Source organism: Saimiri boliviensis, chromosome 12 (assembly GCF_048565385.1).
Source record: "Saimiri boliviensis isolate mSaiBol1 chromosome 12, mSaiBol1.pri, whole genome shotgun sequence".
Classification (NCBI taxonomy): domain Eukaryota; kingdom Metazoa; phylum Chordata; class Mammalia; order Primates; family Cebidae; genus Saimiri; species Saimiri boliviensis.
This window is the reverse complement of record NC_133460.1, coordinates 81,182,882-81,207,668: the sequence shown is the minus strand read 5'-3', so window position 1 is coordinate 81,207,668 and position 24,787 is coordinate 81,182,882. Positions and strand designations below refer to the sequence as shown.

General features: G+C 35.3%; 1 protein-coding gene across 1 annotated transcript in view; it reads left to right on the top strand.

Moving 5' to 3' along the window:
- The window catches only part of TM9SF3 (transmembrane 9 superfamily member 3), a 69,432-nt gene extending 45,155 nt beyond the window's left edge, over positions 1–24,277 (top strand). Inside the window, exons 10-15 of the mRNA XM_003922347.4 lie at positions 8,074–8,213; positions 10,618–10,686; positions 13,950–14,096; positions 14,632–14,715; positions 14,842–14,918; positions 20,063–24,277. Of these exons, the coding sequence (XP_003922396.2) occupies positions 8,074–8,213; positions 10,618–10,686; positions 13,950–14,096; positions 14,632–14,715; positions 14,842–14,918; positions 20,063–20,130 (585 nt within the window). The 3' untranslated portion in view covers positions 20,131–24,277. The remainder of the gene's footprint in view (positions 1–8,073; positions 8,214–10,617; positions 10,687–13,949; positions 14,097–14,631; positions 14,716–14,841; positions 14,919–20,062) is intronic.
- Positions 24,278–24,787: the final 510 nt, after the last annotated feature.

Sequence of the window (24,787 nt, the reverse complement as noted above, 5' to 3'; positions counted from 1 at the left end):
TACTTTAAGTACTTAAATTTGTTTGACTTGTTGACATTATAAAGGAAATGGTTACATATTGTCATAAACTCAGTGATTCTCAAGCTGGGCACACTTTAGAATCACTTGGGGATTTAAAAAATTTTAATGCTCAGGGCTTATCTTTCAAGCTAATTAGTCTGTCCTGATTTAAACCCAATCTGTAGCGCTTACCTGATTACTTCCTGGCATCTGGGCATGGATCTGTTAGCTGAAAGGCCCCCAGACCATAGGTGCCACGTGTCTGAGAAGCCAGGTACTCCTGCTAACTGAATACCCTAATTTGAAGATCAGAGTCTTCAGATCCTCCTAAGTGCCCTTCCCCAAGCCTTATCTCTTTCTGTTTCCTATTCCTTTGATCGCTTGGATATTGAGCCCCTTGTCTGGGTGATCTTCACTCTAATATTCTGTTTTATGAAAGTTTCCACAACTGGCCAGGTACAGTGGCTCATGCCTGTAATCCTAGTACTCTGGGAGGTGAAGGCAGGCAGATCACTTGAGGTCAGGAGTTTGAGACCAGCCTGACCAACATGGTGAAACTCCATCTCTACTGAAAATACAAAAATTAGCTGGGCATGGTAGCACAGGCCTGTAATCCCAGCTACTTGGGAGGCTGAGGCAGAAGAATCACTTGATCACATGAACCCAGGAGGCTAAGGTGCAGTGAGCTGAGATCACACCACTGCACTCCAGCCTGGGTGACAGAGTGAGACTCTGTCTCAAAAAAACAAAAGAAAAAGAAAATAAATTAGATTGATTCTGGAAAGTTAAAAACTTTTTCTTTTGGGAATTTGTCCAAGAATGATTTAGGTGCTATACCCAGAGGTTGTGGTCCTGTTCCTTGGGAATGAGGAAGGATTTGCCAAGATGTTCTAGAAAAGAGTTTTAGACATGAAGTCTTTCTTTCGTGGGCTGTAAATCTCAGATCCTAAAATTTGTCGTTGTTATAGGATTCCAAGGGACAAAGAACTGAATTACAGAGTTTAAAAACTCACAGAGGCATGGGAACTAATCTTTCTTTTTTAAAAAGATCTATAAAACTAATGTTAGAAAAACTTCATCATCGAAGGTGAGCTGTTAATGCTAAAGCAAGTAAAAGGATTTTATAAGGATATTTTCACAGCGAGATCAAAGGCTTGTGGGATCAGTGATATAACAGAGTTAAAAAAATATATAATTATATGTTATAAAAATAAAATATAAAATAAATGTTATAATTAAATGTATGTTATAAAATAAATAAACATGTTATAAAAATAAAGTCATTGAAATAAAATATAAAAAATAATTATTATATATATGTTATAAAAGAATATAACAGAGTTAAAAAAAAAAAAAGAATGGCCCCATCCCATTCTTTCTCTTTATTTTTCATCAAATCAAATATAATCTTCAAACAAGAAAAGTAAGAGGAAAGATTCCCTGGTCTAAGAGGGAAGCAAAGCCAAGGCAGTTGATTGTACAGGAGTATCCAGCTGCCTTAGCTGAAAAAAAAAAAGTTTTTGCTCCTATAAATGATCTTTTAGAGATGTTGAGAGATCATATTAAGTAATGTTTGAGTAACTGTGTGAGAGCAGAGGTGTTGTAAAACTGGACAGGCAAATTTACTCTTCCAGAAGGAAAAGGAAGAAAGTGGATTCTACCATATAAGAGCATTGAATTATTACCTGTAGTATGTACATCCTACCCTTTAGTAGAATGTGACAGATATTCCTGTATTCCTGACTCTGACCTATTCAAAAGATTGTTAATAACTTGGAGACATGGTGGTCTGCTGATTAAATTGAAAAGGGATGTGAGGCTAGGGAAGAAACTAGTAATATGAAATAATGAAAACAGCATCTAAAAAGATTCACCTAACTGAAATGATATGCCAGATCTAAGAAGATGAATTATAATAAGGATCAATAATAATATATTTGTGTAGCACTTCGTAGTTTACAAAGCATTTTCACACCCATTATCTTGTCTGGTTTTCAGAAGAACCCAAAGAGATAGGCAGAGCTAGTGGTATGGTTATTCCTGTTTTACAGAACAGAAAACTAAGACTCTCCCATAGTTAGTTTTCTTTGTTGTTGTGCTAGTGGTGGTGGTGATGGGTTTTTCTTCTTTTTTTTTTTTTTCCTGGCCATTTTTCTTTCCTTCCTTTCTGTCAGAAGGAATCCTAGCTTAATTCTGAGAGCAGTGGGTATGTTTTTTGCCCTTTTCTGTTTGTGTGTTTTTACAGATGTACTGAGATAAAATTAACATGATAAGTTGCATAAACTTAAAGTGTACAATTTGATGAATTCACACACACACACACACACACACACACACACACACACACACACACACACGGGAAACCATACTGCACTCAAGATAAAAATGTTTGCCACATCTAGAAGTTTTGTTGTATACCTTTGTAATTCATCCTTTCTTTTCTTTTTTGTCTCCCCCATTCTTGGGTTACCACCAGCCTGCTCTCTCTTACAGCTTAATTTGCATTGCCGAATTTCCTTTAAATGGTAGCTGATACAGTATATATTGTTTTTTGTTTCTCTCATAAAAATTATTTTGAGATTTATTGATGTTGTTTTTTTATTTTAATTTATTTTTTATTTTCGAGACAGGGTCTTGCTCTGTTGCCCAGGCTGGAGTGCAGTGATGTGATCTTGGCTCACTGCAACCTCTGCCCATGGGGTTCAAGTAATCCTCCTGCCTCAGCCTCCCTAGTAGCTAGGACTACAGGCAAGCACCATCATGCCTGGCTAATTTTTGTGTTTTTAGTAGAAACAGAGTTTCACCATGTTTGCCAGGCACGTCTTGCACTGGTAACTAATTTACCATGTATGTGTGGATTTTTGTTGCTGGATTTTCTCATTTCGTTTCAGTTTGTCTTGTTTTTATGCCAATACCACACCGTCTTGATTGCTATAGTTTTGTAAGTCCTGAAATCAGTTCTTCTTTTTCAAAGTTGTTTTGTTTTTTTTAAATATTCTTTGCATTTCCGTGTAAAGTTTGGAGTCAGCTTGTCAGTTTCTATAAAAAGTCTTCTGGGATTTTGGTTGTGATTACATTGAATCTATAGCTCAATTTGGGAAGAACTGACATTTTAACATTATTGAGTCTTCTGATTAATGAACAACAGTATATTGCTCAACTTATTTAGATGGCTTTAATTTTTCTCACAACATTTCATAGATTTTAGTGTTCAGGTTTGCCATCTTGTTGAATTTATTCTCAAGTATTTCATATTACTCTGTTTGTAAATAATATTTTTTATTTTATTTTTTTGAGACAGAGTCTCACTCTTTTGCCAGGCTGAAGTGCAGTGGTGCAATCTCGGCTCACTACAACCTCCACCTCTCAGGTTCAAGCAATTCTCCTGTCTCAGCCTCCCCAGTAGCCAGGGTTACATGTGTGTGCCAATAAGCAGCTAATTTTTGTATTTTTGCAGAGGCAGGGTTTTACCATGTTGGCCAGGCTAGTCTTGAATTATGTGATCTGCCTGCCTTGGCCTCCCAAACTGCTGGGATTATAGGTGTGAGTCGCCACGCCTGGCCATTTTAAAATTTCAAACTCTGATTGTTTATTGCTAGTACAGTCATGCATCACATAATGCCAGGGATATGTTCTGCAAAATGAGTTGTTAGGCAGTTTTTTCATTGTGTGTACATCCTAGAGTATACTTACACAAACCTAGATGGTATAACCTCCTACACACCTAGGCTATATGTTATAGCCTAATCTTACAAGGCTACAAACCTGTACAGCATATTATTGTATTGAACACTGTAGGCAGTTGTAACACAGTGGTAAGTATTTGTGTATCTAAACATAGAAAAGGTACAGTACAAATACAGTCTTATAATCTTAGGGGACCAATGTTAGATATGTGGTCCATCACTGACAAGAAAAAAATTTGTTATGTGGCACATGACAGTACAGTTGACTCTTGAACTATGTGAAGTTTGGGGTGCTGACTTCCACCCCCATCTATGCAGTCGAAAATCTGCATGTAACCTTTGACCCTCCCCCAAACCTTAACTACTAATAAGCTGACTGTTGACTGGAAGCCTCACTGATGAACGCATTTTATATGTTGTATTTATTATATACTGATTCTTAAAATAAGCTAGGGAAAAGAAAATGTAATTAAGAAAATCGTAAGGCCAACTGGGTGTATGGTATTTGCCTATAATTCCAGCTATTTAGGAGGCTGAGACAGAGGATCATTAAGCCCAGGAGTTTGAGGCTGTTGTGCTCTATGATCATGCCTGTTAATAGCCACTGCATTTCAGCCTGGGCAACATAGCGAGACCCTGTCTCTTAAAAAGAAAAAGAGAAAATCATAAGGAAGAGAAAAATGTATTTGCTATTCTTTAAGTAAAAGTGGATCATAATAAAGATCTTCATCTTCATCGTCTTCACATTGAGTAGGCTAAGAAAGAAGAGGTAGGGGTCAGTCTTGCTGTCTCAGGTGGCAGAGGCAGAAGAAAATCCACTTGTAAGTGGACTCACGCAGTTTACGCCCTTTTTTTGAGTGTTGACTATATGTAGAAAAACTATTTTGGGATATTGGCTTTGTATCCTACAACCCTGCTAAATTCACTCATTAGTTCTAGTTGCTTTTCTTTAGTTTTTTATAGAGATTAAAATGTTTTTATTATTTTTAATCTTTGTGGGTACATGGTGTTATTTTTTTAAAAAATAGATTATCAAATTATTTAAACAAAGACAGTTTCACTTCTCTTTTTGATCTGTATGTCTTTTTTTTTTCTTGTCTTATTGCACTGGCTGAAACCTCCAGTATAATGTTGAATAGAAGTGTGAAGAGCAGACATCTTTTCTTTGTTCTCAATCTTGGGAAGAAGGCATTTAATCTTATGCCATTAATTAAAACACTAGCTGTATTTTTTTGGTAGATGCCTTTCACCAGCTTGTTAAAGTTCCCTTCTAGTTGTAGTTTGCTGCAAGTTTTTTTTTTTTTTTTGGGAATTGATACGGGATTTTAGAACAGCATTTTCTGCATATGTCGAGATGATCTGTGATTTTTCTTTTTTAATTTTGATAATATGGTAAATAGCATTGATTAATTTTCTGATTTTAATCAGTCTTACATTCCTGTGATGAGCTTTACTTTGTCATGATTTATTATTTGTTTTATATATTGTTGGATTACATTTGCTAAAATTTGCTTTTACATCTATGTTTATGAGAGATACTGGTCTGTAGGCCAGTCTGGAAGCAAAGATAGAATAAGTAATAGCCACATTCTTGGTTTATGTCTGAGCTTGAGAAGATTTAATTAGTATGTAGATCTTTGGGGTATTAAGTACCGATAGGCAATACTTGTTTCTAACTTACTCTTGTTGTAGATAAGGGAAGCCCTCAACATGGAGTAAGTAAACATTTATTCTCCCCACTGCCTGCTTTCACTCTCCTCTGAACAGTGACTAGGAGTATAGGGGAGAGCCCTATATTAGTTTGAGTTCCAGGGTTTTCACCAATATATTAGATCCTCTTAGCTGCTAAATTTCATTCTAAAATAAATCCTTAATGTGGAAGGATTTCCAGATGGAAAACAGATAACAAGCATGATCTTATTAGTATAAATAAATTTTGTAAATTAAGTATTTTAACACTGTAAACTTAGCAAGACCATAGTTGGGATGAATACAAATCTGATATCAAGGGATATGAATAACAGTCATATCTTCAGCATCCAGTTTATTTGGTTACCAGTATTGAGAAAAATTCCTACTTTCCAAATGAGTTAGTTTCATGTAAATTTTTTTTTTAACAGCTTGCCTTGCAATCTTGGAGTATTTCTCCAGTAAATTCATCCAGAACTTGAACATAAAGATGTGGGGAACTGGTTTCACAGCTTAATCACTATTTCTAACAAACTGCTCACATTTTTTATCATACATTAAAAAATTAGACAAGAAAAGTGAAAATACTGACAAATTCTAAGCAGTTGATAATGTCTGTTGGAGACTATAGGTTCCTTTATTGACTGTAATGTGCACAGGAGGCAAGATGTGCCCTCACTTCAGCTGCCACTCAGTTGCCTGTCACACACATTGTGCTGTAGTAGTACTTTTGCTCGTACCATTTTTAGTGAACAAATATGTGCAGGCCTTAATTGGGATGGGGAGAAAAAGATAGAATAAAAGACCAATACAGGATTACAAACTTTCCTAATCAGTGACAAAATTCATTCAGTTCGGTATATACACAGAGATAAGAAACTTTTATTCTGAGATTTGAATGAAAATGAGTTAACCTAGCTATGATATCTCCAGTGTACTGATATTTAGTATAAAACTCCTTTGATCTGTATATATCTTATTACAGTTAAAAGTATTTTAAAAAGAAACTATTTTCAAAAGGATATTCAAATCAAATGCTTGTGAAATCCCAGAAGGTCTTCAGTAGGGCCTGAGAGTTCTTTGGAACAGTTTGAAGATCGTTGTTCTAGACCAGGTGTCCCCAGACTTTTTACACAGGGGGCCAGTTCACTGTCCCTCAGACCGTTGGAGGGCCGCCACATACTGTGCTCCTCTCACTGACCACCAATGAAAGAGGTGCCCCTTCCTGAAGTGCGATGGGGGGCCGGATAAATGGCCTCAGAGGGCCGCAGTTTGGGGGCGCCTGTTCTAGACCATGTATTCCACATAGGAATGTTTTCTTCTTTTTCTCTTTAATTCTTTTTTGAAATTAAGGGTTCTGGTAAACTAAGGAAAAAATACATAGGTCTCCTTGTGTTAAGGTTTATGAGTCTTGTAGTAATTAAGAAAGTAAAAGCAAAAATTGAGATGGAATTTATCACTCCACATATTTATGACATGTATAATCATAACAATACTTAAACTTTCTTAAAAACACCATAAATTCATACTATTCATAGGCCTAGGCCTAAACTGAAACAGATAAATTGAGTTCCCGAGTCTGATGTTTAAAATGGGATTATGGAGCTCTGATAATGTTCACACATTTATGTTTTTTTCTGAAAAGGAGACGACAGTACCCTTTGGCTTGTTTAAAAACACATACACACATAAAAGGATCTAATGAAGAATTTTTACTAATATTGCTTCAGAAGAGATCTTTCCTTCTTGTGCAATCACTGTGGATTTCCAATCCCATACTTCATTTCTCTCAATCAGTGTCTTCACATGTTTCATTCAGTTTTTCTCTCGCTTTTACTTTCTATTTATTAGAACCTAAAATGTATAATTTAAAGTGATCTTAGAGGTGATTCAGTTCTATTCCATTTTATAGAAGTTCAGAGTGAAGTGCTCTTAATTAGATGGCTGGCCAGAAAAGAGCTTGTGTGTATGTTCTTGTGTACCTGATTTTATAAAGAAAAAAAGCCACAAAAATAAATATATTTCTAATTGGCCACTTTGGTTCTGGAATATCTGTATGGTCTTCTCTATAATTTTAGATTTTGCACTACTAATGGGCAGAAAAATATTTGTAATATTTTAGTAGTGACACATAGGTAGCAGTCTGCTTCTGTTAGGATTCCAAAGCAGTGTAGAATAGAAAAGAGCATGGGCTTTGAGGCTGGCAGATCTGAGTTGAAATTTTGGTCGGGCTTTCCACTAGCTATGTGAATGGGAAGTTACTTAGCCTTCTCTGAGTCTCCTTTTCATAATCTATAAAATAAGGAAATAACACATATAAAGCTCATATAAAGTACATATTATGAGCTCAAAAAGCATAGCCAGATAGGTAAGTTGGTTATAATAATGAAAGACAAGGGATAGATACGTTAAAAAAGCATGACAGCTAAGAGTGAAAGAGGATAAAAAAGGACTGTAGTAGATGTAGTATGGAAGAATAGGAAAAAGTGGAAAACTGAAATGGATAACTTGTATTTAGTTTGTAATATTTTAAAGCACACCTTTCTCTGTTTTCATTAGTGTATACCATGCACAATTTTAGCCTATATTGAACTTAAACTTTTTTTTGTGATCAAATTGTGTTTAAATTGTCTCTTTTATTTGTTTTTATTAATGTTATTATTCTCTGAGTAATCACACATTTTTATTTAATTTGCAGGTGGCCGTTTGTTGCATCTGTTTTTTTGTTATTCTTCCTCTAAATCTTGTTGGTACAATACTTGGCCGAAATCTGTCAGGTCAGCCCAACTTTCCTTGTCGTGTCAATGCTGTGCCTCGTCCTATACCGGAGAAAAAATGGTAAAGAGAATGCTAAATCTTACACGATTGTTCACACATGTATAAGTTCTTAAGGCTGTTGTGTACATGTAACTTTAGAATTGGCATGTATTTATGAGAATGACAAATCTTTTAAGAAGTTCATTTTACTTTTTCCTTTAACCTACATTGTTAAGAGTAATAATAAATTATACCCTTATTCCATTTCATGCCATTTACACGTAAGTCAGATGCTTTCCTAGTATGTAGAACTGGGTGTGAACTAAAGCTGCAGTTTTACTGAACTTTCAGGCCAAATCTGACCTGCTGCCTGTTTTTGTCAATAAAGTTTTGTTGGAACTCAGCCATGCCCATTCATTTACATATTATCTGTGGCTGCTTTTGTAGTATAGTGCAGGCGTCCCCAAACTTTTTACACAGGGGGCCAGTTCACTGTGCCTCAGACCGTTGGAGTGCCGCCACATACTGTGCTCCTCTCACTGACCACCAATGAAAGAGGTGCCCCTTCCTGAAGTGCGGTGGGGGGCCGGATAAATTGCCTCAGAGGGCCGCATTCGGCCCGTGGGCCGCAGTTTGGGGACGCCTGGTGTAGTGCATTAGGGCTGTCAGATCAGTAGTTGTGACAGATGCTGTCACCTGCACAACCTGCAATATTTGCTATCTTTCCAGATATTTTAGTGTACATTTGTAATATTGTACAATTTAGTGTACATTTATTACATTTGCTATTTATAGGAACAGTTGTAGAGTAGACTGTACATTTTCAGAATAAGGTGTATATACATATGTTGAAAAGTCTCTGTCCCTAGATATTTTACCAGATTATAAATATAACATGCTTTATTACTATCTCTAATTTTGCTCTGTCTTTTCTAGACATGGAGGCATATAGACATTTATAGAAATGGAGGATGAATAAAACAGCATTTATAGTTTGAATTGGCCATATTCTTTTATTTCCTTAGATTGGTGCTTTTGAGAGACTTTGGTTAGAACTTTCATAGTCTATTTTTAAAGTAATTTTTTTTTTTTTTTTTTTTTTTTTGGTAAATCAGTATTAGACTGTTAGGGCCTATCAGTATCCTTACTGGGAAGGGTAAGTTTAAAGGAAAAGCATAGTCAGAAGTCGCAAAAGTTCCTCTAAGTCACTAGGGCTAGTGAAGGAGAGGAGGTCTGGTGAGAGCTTCCTCACCAGAGATGTCTTGTATTTAGGTATAGGAAGGCTGATGTGTGTCTCCATTTTGGAGGCTATAATCATGGGAACCTAAATCTAAATACTAGATTTGCCTCTCATTGACTGTGTCACCTTGGGCAGATCACTTTTAACTTCTGTGAGCTTTGGCTTCCTGTAAAATAAAGAAGACTAGATTAAATGGTTTTTAAGTTTGTTTTTTCAGCTTTCAAATTTTTAAATTTTTTTCTCAGTTTTTTAGTTTGTTGATTTCATAGTTATTAGTTTAGGATCTTTTTTGTGCCAGATATTGTGCTAGGCACTGGAAATACCTACATGAATAGCTTCTGCCTGCCAGGGTTTATAATCTGTATTTATATGTGTGTACATATATGTGTGTGGAAATATACAAAAATATTTTTGTATATATATGTTTTATATGTGTGTGTCTGTATATATACATATACACACGTGTACACACATATGTGGAATTGGACAGATACAGCATAGTGTGGTAAGTACTATGTGAAGATATGTTCAAGAGGCAGTGGAAGAATGGGAGAAGGACCCACCACTTCCTGGGAGACTCAGCAAAGGTTTTAAAGGGAGAACATTTGAGCCAATGCTTTCAGGAGAGAAATAATAGGAGATGAGAGAAGGCATCCAGGTGGGGAATAACCAATTACAGTCAGTAACTATTGAATGAATGAATGACTTTTGAATTTTATTTTTTTATTATTTCTTTGGTGCCATTATAAATCAGAACTCATAATACCCTAATTGTATATAATTTGTAGGAAAAGGAATTATAGAACCAAGGAGAGAGTGAGCAAAGAAATAGCAAGGCCACAATTTGGGAAGCATCATTTCAAATGGAAATCTGTAGACTCTTACTTTCTTTCCCTTTGGCTTTTTGTGAATAAATACCTGTAGAGTTCTAGGAAGTTATGAAAGTCTAGTAGAACCAGGGAACACTTACAAGACTTTTTTGAGTTCTACTGGTGTCAGTAATTTGTGTTCTCCAAATACTTGTCTCAGGCTTTAATGCAGAAAGAATATTGATTATAACCTGTAGCTAATTTGAAGACCCACTTTTGTATTGTGCCTCTTTGGGTTTTGGCTTTTCATTTTACTGGTTTGTTTCTATTCTTTAGAGATGATTTTTTAAGTGTCAAGTATCTCCTTTCTGTTATCAGTGTTTATATAATATGGAAATTATACTAGAAGTTTACTATTAATTTTAATATTTTCCAGGTTCATGGAGCCTGCAGTTATTGTTTGCCTGGGTGGAATTTTACCTTTTGGTTCAATCTTTATTGAAATGTAAGTTTTGATAATGTATTTATGTTTCAAGGAATTTGATTATAATAAGACAATTTAGGAGTTAGGGAACATGTGAAGTCATCAGCTGGGAGAGCATCTAATAGTCTGTTAATTCCATGATTCCAGAAAGGGGTTTAATAGGCTATATAAAGGTAGCTGTTTGCTGGGTTCTTAAATATTCAGGTGATGTTTATACCTTTTTGTATTAGATTCTAGACTTCCCTCGCCTAAGAGGAGACCTTAGAAATCAAAGCATGTGTGTTATAAAGAATGGTAGACCAGCCTTTGATCATATGCATGATATAAGGAATTCCTGTTTTTTATTGATTTTTGAGGCCCTAGGAAACTAGCTAAACCATTGCCTACTAGTCTGCCTAGGTCCTGTCATCTTTTGATGTATAGTCATTTCCTAGGTTCCTTCCATAGAGGCCTGCAGGAGTGCTAGGAAGTGTGTATGTATTTGGGGGTGAGAGGCATGCCACCTTTGCCACTTATTGTGCTTTACATCTGCATCCTTTGTCACCTTTGCAAAATCAAAAAGCCTTTCTATTCTTAGTCTGTGTCCTGGTGCCACCTGATGGGAATGCAGTGGTTATTTTAGGCAAGACAGTTCACTGTATGGGGCTTTCTCAGGTATTGCACCCATCCACCCGTAACTCCTGTCTACTAAATACCAGTCATTGTGACAACTTAAAATAGCCTTACACGTTTCTAGATGCCCCACTCCTGATTGTCTCTTGTATGGTAGGAGTCTCCTTAACAGATGTAATTGGATTTGGTAATTGGTTAATTGAAAAAGTTGGCTCACGTAAGAGAATTATTTAAAAAGATACATACATAATATTTTTAAGACAAATGTACATCCTTCACTGATTTTTTTTTTATTTTTATGTAGAGCCACGGTCTTTCTTTTAATCAGAATTTTATCCTTTTTTTCTTTGGCATTCATAATACAGCTTCTGTGTTTTCTAGTCTTTTTAAAGTGAAGAACATAAAATCCTCTCTGAAGCATTCCAAGTACAGAATCCTTCTAGATTTGTACATTTGTTCCCCATCTATAGCCATCTTAATCACATCTAATTTTGTAACTTTAAAAAGAGACTTACCTTATCGAATCTTTCCAAAGCATTCAACATAATTCTCATAGCAACCACACATCCTTTTTAGTCTAAAATTTACTGGTTTATGTAACATTTAATTTAGTTGAGGCTCCTGCCTCAGCCTCCCGAATAGCTGGGATAACAGGTATAGTCAATTTAGTTGAATTACACTAACGGGTACAACTAACGTAAATAGGTATACCTTAGAGAGGAGTTGGAGTGTGTGTCACTGTAACTCGTGTTTTATTAAAGTCAGTTCAGGAACTTTTTTAGTTCTGACAGTGCTTTGTGCCTTCACTCAGACTTGACATTTGATTACTTTTTCCTTTCTACCCATGTCCCCAGTACTTCTGAACCACATGTCTTTGTGCTTCTCCAGGCACTGTGTTCCACTAGATAGGTTCTCTGCTGTTTCTTCAACTTCTCTTCTGTTTTGTCCACCCTTAAACCCATTCTCCTCCTAGTAGCCAAAGTGGTCTTTTTGAGGTGTCATGTCATTTCTTTGCTTAAGGCTTCTTATTTTAATTGAGGTGAGGTCCCAACTCCACAGCATGACAATTAAGGGTCTTCATAAGAACCGGCCGTGTTCACTTCTCCCAACTTAATTTCTTAGTTCTTTCCCCTTTATTTAAAGTTTTAGCCATACCGAATTACTTTTAGATTTTCAAAATGCAGTGGATCCCCTTTATTTGCTAACCTTCGCTTTTGCTGTTCCTGTACCTGGAACATTCTTCCCTTTTTTTTTTTTTTTTCCAGACAGTTTTGCTCTTATTGCTCAGGCTGGAGTGCAGTGGTGCAATCTCGGCTCACCCCAACTTCTGCCTCCCAGTTTCAAGCGATTCTCCTGCCTCAGCCTCCCGAGTAGCTGGGATTACAGGCCAGCTAATTTTTGTGTTTTTAGTAGAGGTGAGGTTTCTCCATGTTGGTCAGGCTGGTCTCGAACTCCTGACCCCAGGTGATCGGCCCACCTTGGCCTTCCAAAGTGCTGAGATTACAGGTGCAAGCCACCGTGCCCAGCATACCTGGAACATTCTTGTTGCTCCCATTACCCTCCAATTCCTTATCTGATTCTTCTCCCCTCGTAAAGCCCCATTCAACCGTAATGGGAAGATGCCCCTTATGTGCATTCGTGTAGCATATATCACAATGGTACTTGATCTTTACTGGTGTTTCCCAGCCAGCTAGCAGTCTTCTTGAGGGTAGAGACTTTGTTGTCTTCACTGTTCTGTTCTCACTGCTCTCCTGATATTTGGTAGGCTCTATAAATATTTGTTGAAAGAATGAATGATGGGGAGTCCGAGGAGGGTGGATAACCTGAAATCAGGAGTTGAGACCAGCCTGGCCAATGTGATGAAACCCTGACTTTACTAAAAATACAAAAAAATTAGCTGGGCGTGGTGTTGCGTGCCTATAATCCCAGCTATTCAGGAGACTGAGGCAGGAGAATTGCTTGATCCCGGGAGGTGAAGGTTGCAGCGAGCCAAGATTGTGCCACTGCACTCCAGCCTGGGCAACAAGAGCAAAACTTCATCTCAAAAAATAAAAAAAAATAAAAAATAAAAATAATGATCCAACAAACAAAAACAAACAAGAAAAGAGGAAAGAGGCTGAAAGGCTCTGTTGTAATTTAATGGATGACTTGGAAATGGATTAGAGTGAATTTTTTCTTAATGAAAAATCTGAATGCCCTTTCCCTTGCTGTTCTTTGAAGACAGTGTGAATCTTCTTTAGGCTTGCTTTTTCTAATTTTATACATTAGTGCTCTAACTTATTTTTCTATTTAGTAGAGTATTTTATTTTCTGTTTAATAAAATACAAACTGCATTGCTTGAATTGTATCTACAAAACAATATGGATACAAGTACGGATTTTTTTAGCTATCATTTGTTCTTTTCTACATTATACTTCTTTAAGCTTCTGATTTATTCAGTTTGTGTAGAGGCGAATGCCCTACTGAAGAATCTGTTTTTCCAAGAAAATATTTTTGAGAGAATTCTAGTGGATTTAATTGATGGAGACATGTTAAGAGAAACTGTTGGAAGATACTTGAAAGAAAATCATTAAGTGAGAAAAAAATGGGAACTAAAATGGGAGGCTTAGCAAGAGCAGAGTTAGCTTTAAGAAGAAAGACTGGAAACCTGTGTCTTTATTGCATTTACTTAGGTATTTCATCTTCACGTCTTTCTGGGCATATAAGATCTATTATGTCTATGGCTTCATGATGCTGGTGCTGGTTATCCTGTGCATTGTGACTGTCTGCGTGACTATTGTGTGCACATATTTTCTACTAAATGCAGAAGATTACAGGTGGTAAGTACCTATTTGTGGGAAGAAATTTGGGAACCATAATATTTTAAAATAAGATTTCCTTTGAAATCTGTCAAGTGGAGTTAAAGAGCTGTACAGAATAAATTTTGTTCCTTAAAATAGCATAGGTATTTTTTCCAGTTATAAAAATAAATATTTTAGAGAAAAAATAGCAAATTTTTAATGTATTAATGAAGTGAGTGCTATGTTAGAAATATTTTTACAAAGTGCTTGATATAAAAAGAGCTTTATGAGAGAGAAGCATTGCTGCATTCTAAACACAAGGAGACTTAGATCTGAAAAATGAAATGTATTTACAGTCACTGGTAATAGGAAATCTGACAAAATTCAAGATCAAGTTTTCTAATTCTTAGACATTCTCCATGTTGATAAATTTAAGTACCATGTCTATGCATTTGTTTTTAAAATAAATTTTAAAGGATTTTAAAGGATGTTTTATTAAATTCTTTGCTTTAAAATCTTTGTTTCAGTGCCATTCATTCAAAAGAGTTATCTTCTTTCCTCTCCCCCAACCCAGGCAATGGACAAGTTTTCTCTCTGCTGCATCAACTGCAATCTATGTTTACATGTATTCCTTTTACTACTATTTTTTCAAAACAAAGTAAGTGGAGACATTTTTTCACTTTTTATTTAGGAAACTAAATTTGTCTTTTAAATATTAAAATTTAAGTCCTTATGTTGAAAGTAAAAATGACATCCTACATGTAGTTATTTTGTTTTATTTCAGGATGTATGGCTTATTTCAAACATCATTTTACTTTGGATATATGGCAGTATTTAGCACAGCCTTGGGGATAATGTGTGGTAAGTTCTGAAATTCTTTGAATGTCATGAGTAAATCTGAGTTTTTCTGAATCATAAAAATACAGTAATTGCAAATTAAGAAATTCTATTTGTTGTTTGATCAGAAACACCAAAATAAACCTGAGTCTGATTTCAGTCTTTTTGACTCTTCCCCACAACATAATTTGTTACCCTTATTAATTTCTATTTTTATCGAAATTTTAGTAATTCTATGTAGCACAGAATTTCATACCACAGTTTTTCATTCATGTTGAGAATTGGCTTTTTCATTTGATTTATTAAAGACAAGGTCTCTTTGTGTTGCCCAAGCCAGAGTGCGTTGTCTGTTCATGGATATGATCATAGTGCAGTACAGTCTTGACCTCCTGGGCTCAAGCAATCCTGCTTCAGCTTCTGAAGTAGCTGGGACTACAGGCACATGCCACTGTGCCTGGCTTGAGAATTGGCATTTTTTAAAGCCTAGGTTCAATGGAAGATCATGATGTAGGCATGTTAAGTTGTTGCCTGAATGATTCCAGTTTGGAAACTTCTCACACTATTCTTGGAGAAACCAGGACATACCTAGGAGACAGCACAGTTTACTTGTTATGATTGCATACTTGGATATCTACAGACTGGACTTCAGTTCTGGCTGTACCATATGTATACTTTCTGCATTGATCTAGTTCTCCAAGCTCTCTAAGCCTCTGTAAAGTGGGTATAAAACCACTGTTTATGGATCTATTATAATCGCCTATTAAAAGGAATAGGTAACAGTTCTCACCATATGATCGAGTCTCTAGAATGTGTGAAATAGCTAGAAAATAAAGAACTTTTGGAAACAGTATGATAAATGGGAAAGGCGTTAAGTATGAGAGCCTGAAAGCACTGGAATAAATTTCCATGCTCAGCTTTTTTTTGTGGCCATGGAGGTCAGATTGACCTTTCTCAGTCTCATTTTTATCTGTAAAATGGGCATATCTTTCAGAATAGTGAGGAATTGTGTCATGCATGTAAAGCACCAAGTGTAATGCTGGGACTGTTACTAGGTAGTAAGGATAGCCAGTTACATGGTGAGGAATGGAAAGAGCTGGTGTTCTGGGTGTAAATTCCCTACTTAATAGCTGTGTTACTCTGGCCAAATTATTTAACCTTTTTTCCTCAACTTTCCTCATTTACAAAATAGAAGTAATACCTATCTCATAGAGTTGTAAAGAGGATTCAGTGATTAAATGTGGATAAACATCAGGTGGCTAGTAGATGATAGGTGAGGGATGGCTGCTGCTACTATTGATGAAAGCTAAAAATTTTTGGGTTTCCTTATGCTTTGGGATTGTGTCTGTGTTTCTGCACAGTCTCTTTGGGATTCCACACCTTGTGTTTCCATCTCAGAGCAACTTGATGACACTAAGTCCAGGCAGAGGTACCTTAAGGGAAACTCACCTTTTTTCAGGTTCAGTGTTTTACTTGATAAATGAGACTGCTCCCTTAGTTACTTTCTAGGAATGATAAAAGGCTGTGGGACTAATCATGGTAGAAACATTTCCAGAGAGTGGATAATTCAGATCCTCCTCCTTTTCCTGTTATTTGCCCTTGGCTTTTTGTGTATGTATGTGTGTATTTGATAATTGCACCTTTGGCTATAGGGTGGGCAGTGGAATAAAGAAGATATGATAGTCTTATTAAAAGCTAGGTCTTGGTATGATATTTAAGGACACGTTTGGGGTACCAAGGTTGCTTTGTTTCTCCATCAAAAGAGCCTGTTCAATTCATATACACCATGTATGTGATCACATGTGTGCACACACACAAATGAGGTTGTAAAGTGGTGAAACTAATTCCACAAGCAAAGATCATTCTTTATGTCTTAGTCACATGTTTTATTTATAGCTGATGTGATAGCCATTCTCTGTGACAGTAGTTAACCAACTTTGAGGGAAAGATGAGAGGGACTGAAGTTTAAAACTAGATTGTGTCGTGTGGAAACATCTCTATTCTTGGGCAGTTAGAAGGTTTCTTTGGTATTATTGGCCATCCTTTCTTCAGAGTATTGCTCACTGGACTCCTCTTTATTTTATCTGAGCTCTTTCTTGGTTATCACCAGCATTCAGTGAGGTATAGAATCGATTATGCACAGAGGGTTAAAATTATTTTTCTTGACTTTTTCTATATATCTTAGGAAGGCCCAGAGAGGTAACATCTTGATGTTTACAAAGAAAATGGAATGAATCTAGCTAAGTTTTTTGACTGCTTTTCCTGTTGAAATTTCATCTTGCTCCCTGAAAATCTTGGGACATTTAGAGTTCCCTGCTGTTCTGGCAATGTCCCAGCATCTGTTGTTTAATGAGTTTATATGCCTTCAGTGCTTCATTTTTTAGGGGCAGGTGGGGAGAAACTTTTTACACTGGAATGACTAGATTGTCATCATAATACAAAAATTATACATATCCATCAATTTATGTTGCTAAAATGCTGAAGTCAGTAATTAAAACAAAAATATTTGTTGATTTTTTTTAATGTAGGAAAAATGACTATGTTAAGGTGGGATATTATGAGCATAGCATTTTTGTTTTGAAGAATTAAGTTTAAAAACATACCTCTGTTATTCCTAAGATATTTACTTTTCTAGAGATCATATTCATTATTCTCTTTTCATAAAGTCATACTTTTGTAAGTTTATTCTTGTACTCATAAGATTAGGAAAAATGATTCTCTAGGTTGATACTGTTTTGATTTTAAGTGTATTTCTGCTCAAAGGGGAACAATGTTTTGTACATCTGGAGAATTGGATTTGGTTATTGGACTAGTATTATACTATTAAAATATTTGATACTAATTAAAATTTTATACATCTTTTATGTTGTAAGGATTCAAGTTTATTTTTACAAAATTGAATGATTTTTCTCTTATCCTGTAAAGAATTGTATTATAACTATCTTAAAATGCATTATCTATAAAGTGTAATATCATTATTTCCTATTATAAAAAAATGACTAGTCATTGCAAAAATAAATGGAAATAATTTTGCTTTGTCATTTTGGTTACTTTTTTGTATTTTAATATTTAAGAATGGGAAACTTGCAGATACATACAAAAATAGGGACAATACTGTATATAGTGTGCTAACACCCATTGTCAGTAATTATCAACTCATGGCCTGTTTATTTATATCCCTCCTCTGTATTCCCCCTTTTATTCTGACATAAATCTTAGACCTTGTGTCATTTCAACTGTAAATATTCAGTATATTTTCTACCCTGAAAGATAATTTCTTAATGTGATGAAATAATTCAGTTAGTGTTCAAATTTACCACACATGTAATGGCTTCTTTTTAAATACAGTTTGTTTGCATTGAGATCAATTGACGTTCATGCCATTGCTTGGCTAAAATGTCTCGTAAGGCTCCTTTAATCTATAGATGTTCTCTCTCTCACTTGCAATTTATTTTTAAAACTTTAAAAATTCCTGTAGAGTTTTCCACACTCTGGATTTTGCTGATTATATTGCTGAAGTGCCATTTAAAGTTTCTCCAAGTGGTAGTTAGATCTGTAGGCTTGATCATTCTCAAGAATACTTGTCCAAGAATGTTGAAGAGATGGTTTGTGCCGGGCGCGGTGGCTCAAGCCTGTAATCCCAGCACTTTGGGAGGCCGAGGCCGGTGGATCACGAGGTCAAGAGATCGAGACCATCCTGGTCAACATGGTGAAACCCCGTCTCTGCTAAAAATACAAAACATTAGCTGGGCATGGTGGTACGTGCCTGTAATCCCAGCTACTCAGGAGGCTGAGGCAGGAGAATTGCCTGAACCCAGGAGGCAGAGGTTGTGGTGAGCCAAGATCGCGCCATTGCACCCCAGCCTGGGTAACAAGAGCAAAACTCCATCTCAAAAAAAAAAAAAAAAAAAAAAAAAAAGAGGTGGTTTGTAAGCTTTTATCAGGGGAGCACATAATTTCTGGTTGTACTTCTTTGTGAAGTTAGCAGCCATTCATAGTTATTACCAAACTCAAATAATTCATTAGTGGTTATAATATTCTAATTCTGTTGTACCTTTTATATTTGTTAGCTTGAATACTTTCATAAGGAGAACCTTCCTTTCATCAGCCAGTTGTTAGCCTTGGGGTTTAGTTCATATGTAGGAAAAACAGGAGAGATGCTTGTTTCTTGCCTTTCATTCACCAGTTTGTTGAATAAAAGTTGGTTCAAGGGTGACCAGTTAGGCATTTGTGTGCGCACTTAGAATTATTAATTAATGGAAGGTTTTCTTTTAAGCTCTCAGTAATATTGGGCTACATTGTAAATTCCTAAGACCAATAGAGATTTTTTTTCTCTGACAGTTCAATAACCAACTGCATTGTTTTAAAGAGCCCCCTTAGTATGTTGGTGCAAAAGTAATTGTAAAACTGCAGTTACTTTTGCACCAACCTATATTTGCAATGAAGAACCATCCAGTTCATTTATTCATTCATTCAACAAATATTTTACGGAGTACCTTATCATGTGCCAGGCACCCTTTTAGACTCAGAAGATAAATGCTTTATTTAACAAAACAGACAAATATCCCTGATTTCTGGTGTTTTAAGCTTTAATTGAGGCTAATTGTTAAAAAACATCTAAAAACTTCTGACCCACTTACCTATCTCTCTTGTCTATTCTTGCAAATATATCATCCTCCCTACCAACTACACAGCTTCTACAACTTAAACATAAAAAAGAAGCTGTCAGAAAATGCCTCTTCTCTAGGCTTCAACTGCTGTTGGGACATGGTTCTCTGTCCTTCCTTAAGAGAATCCTCCATCACTTTTTACTTTAATGACCTAGAATAATATATCCTCAAATCAAAGACATGCTTTTTTTTTGTTTAACAGCCTTTTGCCATTATCAAATTATTCTTGCTTTTTAAGAGATGTTTTTTAACTCCATAGCTACTGATTATACAAGAAATAATTGCTACTTGAGTAGACTTGGCATGTGATGGTCAGACTTGGTGTATCAGGTGATTTGCAAAGCAAATGATACAGTTTAGTGAGTTCAGGGAGAATACAAACATAAAGATATTATCTTTAAAAAAGAATAACTTTCCAGAGCATAGAGTATTTAGTGTTTTTAAATGATGGATACTGCTCTGTATGTATTTGTTTCAAAACATCTTATTTTATCTTTGCAGGAGCGATTGGTTACATGGGAACAAGTGCCTTTGTCCGAAAAATCTATACTAATGTGAAAATTGACTAGAGACCCAAGAAAACCTGGAACTTCGGATTAATTTCCTTTTCATAGGGGTGGAACTTGCGCAGCAAAAACAAAGCAGAAAAACGCAAGAAGAGATTTGGGCTTTAACACACTGGGTACTTTGTGGGTCTCTCTCTCGTCGATGGTTTAAAGTAACATCTATTTCCATTGATCCTAGGTTCTTACTGACTGCTTTCTCCAACTGTTCACAGCAAATGCTTGGATTTTATGCAGTAGGCATTACTACAGTACATGGCTAATCTTCCCAAAAACTAGCTATTAAAGATGAGATAGACCAGCTCTCTTCAGTGAAGAGGACAAATAGTTTATTTAAGGCATTTGTTCCAATAAAATAAATAGAGGGAAACTTGGATGCTAAAATTACATGAATAGGAATCTTCCTGGCACTTAGTGTTTCTATGTTATTGAAAAATGATGTTCCAGAAAGATTACTTTTTTCCTCTTATTTTTACTGCCATCATCGACCTATTGTGGGACATTTTTATATATTGAATCTGGGTTCTTTTTTTGACTTTATTTTCCCCCCAATCCAACTGCATCCTTTTTTTAAAAAAAAGAGAGAATTAGAAAATATTAAATCCTGCATGTAATATATCTGCTGTCATCTTAGTTGGACCGACTTCCCATTTATTTATCTTAAAACTATCCAGTTGCGTCTTAATTCCATCCAAAGAAGGTACAGTTTGAAGATAGAGGTGTGTTCTCTACAATGCAATTTACTGTACAGTTAGAAAGCAAAGTGTTAAATGCAGAAGATACTTGTTTTTATTAAACATTTTGAGATTTAGATAAACTACATTTTAACTGAACGTCTGAAGTGATTATCTTTATTCCCCCCAAGTTAGTCTTACATCTTTTTTGGGTTTGAATGAAGGTTTTACATAAGAAATTATTAAAAACAAGGGGGGTGGGTAATAAGTGTATATAACATTAAATAATGTAACGTAGGTATAGATTCCCAAATGCATTTGGATGTACAGATCGACTACAGAGTACTTTTTTCTTAAGGTGACTGGTGTAGAAATGTGTGAATTTGGGTGGCTTTTTACATCTTGCCTACCATTGCATGAGACATTGGGGTTTATTCAAAATGTGTGTGTCATACTTCTTTTGGGAGGGGGGTTGTTTTCTTCTCTTTATTTCCTAAGACTCCTACAGGAGCTAAATTTGTAATTTAGAGACATTTAATTTTGTTAATCCTGTCTGGGACACTTAAGTAACATCTAAAGCATTATTGCTTTAGAATGTTCAAATAAAATTTCCTGACCAAATTGTTTTGTGGAAATAGATGTGTTTGCAATTTGAAGATCTCTGTCTGTTCAAAAGGCAAAATTAGTGAATGCCATTTTAAAAATATACTATGAACTATGCTACTCTCATATGGGGGACCCACACTTTAAAATCTCCAGACTTGCTTACATCTAGGTTATCCAGCACAGTCATTAAGTGAATGACAAACCCTTTGAATGAAATTGTGGCACAAAATCTGTTCAGGTTGGTGTCCCGTGTAAAGTGGGGATGGGGTACAAGTGGTTAACTTACTATTGGATCAACAAATAAAGGTTACAGTTTTGTAAGAGAAGTGATTTTAATTTTGAATACAGTTTTCTGGAACTACTAATAATGTGAAGTTTTCCTAGAACCACTGAGTTTCTAGTTTAATAGTTTGCTATGCAAATGACCACCTAAAACAATACTGTATATTGGTATTTTTAGAAAGATTTAAAACATCTGTATTTAAACCTTAATATTAAAATCATGCAGTTAATAGTTACACAAGATGTTTTCATTACAAAACATGTGTCTATATATTGATGGACCTCCACATCCTATATTGTAGCATGTAAGTCCTATAAAAGGTGAAAAGTATGATTTCTTACCACTTAAGTATGATTGATATGATAAAACAGATTTGATCAGAAGCTGTAGGTAAATCCTCTTCTTAAGCCAAAATGGTATATTAAATGTAATTTATTGGTTCTTTCGTTTTCTCATCCTTCTTTAAGATGTTAGAAAAAAGAAACTACAAGTTAATATTTAGTTGATTATATTATATATAACATGTTAACTATATATAAAGTACTTTTTTGGTTTCCTTCTCACCACTTTTATTCAAAAAGTGCTTTTAACATACCAATACATAGTCTGTTTGATGGGAGTATAAATTGTACAGTAAGCTTTTGTCTTAATAAAAGGAAATTTGTTTCTCATATGAATCTTGCAGGGAAGATGTAGGGCTTACTGAAAATATGTGGGTTAAATGCTTTCAGGTACACCAATTCTTTCTTCTAAATGGAGCTCTATTTGAAGTTCTTTGGAATCCGTGGTGAAAAATAATTTTCTAATTTTCAAATACTTGAGGAGCATTACAGCGAATATTAATCACCTTTAAAAGTCTTTTAGAAAAGCACTTGTATCGTTTTTGGCTGCATAGAGGGGTGAGTGTTTGTGTGTGTATGTCTTGAAGACGATGTGATTCACAAATAGTTTAGCTCCCTAGCTCTCAGTTGTAGAACAGAACATATAACATTATTTAAGTTAATTGAAGGGTGAGGTTTTTATACCCAACTAATGCTTTTTATCTGTTTCATTTGTTAACATTATTTGCTTAATTTGTTTCAACTGAGACTTTGAATAATACTATCAAAAACTAAGGCTAAACATTCCCCATGTATCTTTAAGCATGCTTCTCCTGAAATTTAACTACATTAGTAGTTGACATTTTTATACATAAATCCTAATACCAGAGTAGGATAAGGTGGAAATGTAATGGCTTGAGGGATGGTGAAACATTCTTGTAGTATTATATATCATGTTGGGCTCCTAGATTGTACTGGGGTTGCCCATAAATCAAACCCTATACTCTTAGAATTCATTATATTGTGGTGATATCTGAACCTAGTGAATGGTATGCTTGGATGTTTTCCATTGAGAGTGGGTGGACCTCTTTATAAAGTCGGTTGCTGCAAAATACAGTTCTTCCAAAAGCCACTTTATTTGGGGTTTATTCACAAATAATATCCATTTTGATATAGTGTTTGTTTTCTAATGTTTATTAATCACGTTATACCAAATGTCTTGCAAAGAAATGTTATTAAAACCTTGAATTTTTACAAATGTGACAAACAAAAAGTGTATTAATGTATATTTGTTCAGGAAAAGCTACATACCGAAGGGCTTTTGTATATGAAATCTGCGGTGGGGAAACCCATTTGTAATCTGTATGGCAGTTCTATCTGGGTTTTAAGTTTAGATGTCACCATGTCTTAGTGCTTCATTCTATTGGTTTATTGGAACACGTAATAAATAGGAGTAGTGATGTATTAAAACACAAGTATTCATTAATGTTTTATATCTTCACTAAAATTCTATAGTTATTAAGCTGTATTCCATCAATCAAGGTGTTATATTTCCATCAAAGAAGCAAAAACTTAAGATTATTTGGAAGTGTGTACAGAAATAAATTAGACTTACAAGTAGGGTATGTCAGAAAGTTAACATATCTAACTGCAGAAATTTTGACTTAAATTCAGTGTGAGGAATAACTCTAGTTCTCTCTTATGAGCATTTCCTAAAAGCCATCTGATTTGGCATTCTTACTGGAGCCGTAGACAGAAATCTACAAAGACAAAGTAAACAAAATTTAAGTTCTTATTACACTGTGAGGAATGGAAATAAATTTGTAAAGTCTGCTTATTTTGAAGAGTTGGTGAACTAGGCTTCCTGATTGGTAACTGCAGCATAGTGTGTGTTTACTCCAGTTTATCATCTTAGGTCAATTGAAAGTTATAAAAGCTTAAGGCAAGGAAGAAATAACATGGAATTCTATTTGAAGGACAACAGAACATTCTTGGAAAAGCAGTTCCAGTTGGCTTTTCAACTGTGTCAAACTTGAATGTATAAATCCCCACAGAGCATGGACAGTTGGTGCAGAGTTCCAAGGAAACAATTACTGCCTGATGATCACTTCCATTTTGTATACACTCTTTGGGTGATATAGGCCATATTCCAACTGGCTTTTTAGTAATAGAAGTCCAGTATATAATGTATAAAAAACAATGAGGTTCTAATCTAGTGTATTAATTTATCTGAATTTGGATTTTTTTAAAGTAATAAAAAGTTAAATGTACTTCCCTTGGATGCTTTATTTCTTGTCTTTCTGAAACATGAACCAAGCATAAGGGATAACCCATTATTGCCATGCAAATGAAGAACTAATAGCTTTACACAATTAAATAAAGCAGGGGTCTGCAGACTTTCTGTGCAATTCTAGATAGTAAATACTTCAGGCTTTGAGTACCATACAGTCTGTTGAAACTATCATTGCAGCACCAAAGCAGCCCTAGTAGACTACATAAACTAATGAGAATGCTGTGTTCCCATATAATTTCACAAACAGCCCACAAGCGATAGTCTGCTAACCCCTGAAATGATGTATTTAAAGTTTAAGGTTTAAATTTATATTTTGAAAAAATTTTTAATGTACAGTTTATAGTTGAGAGAATGTTCCAATGAATAAGCTTGGTCTTTCTTAAGAAATGATTTTTTTTTGTATTGCCATTCTTTTGACTTTTTTGCATACCTGACTCCTACACTCAGACTTTACCATCTCTTTGCCTGCCATCCTCTGATGGATGAT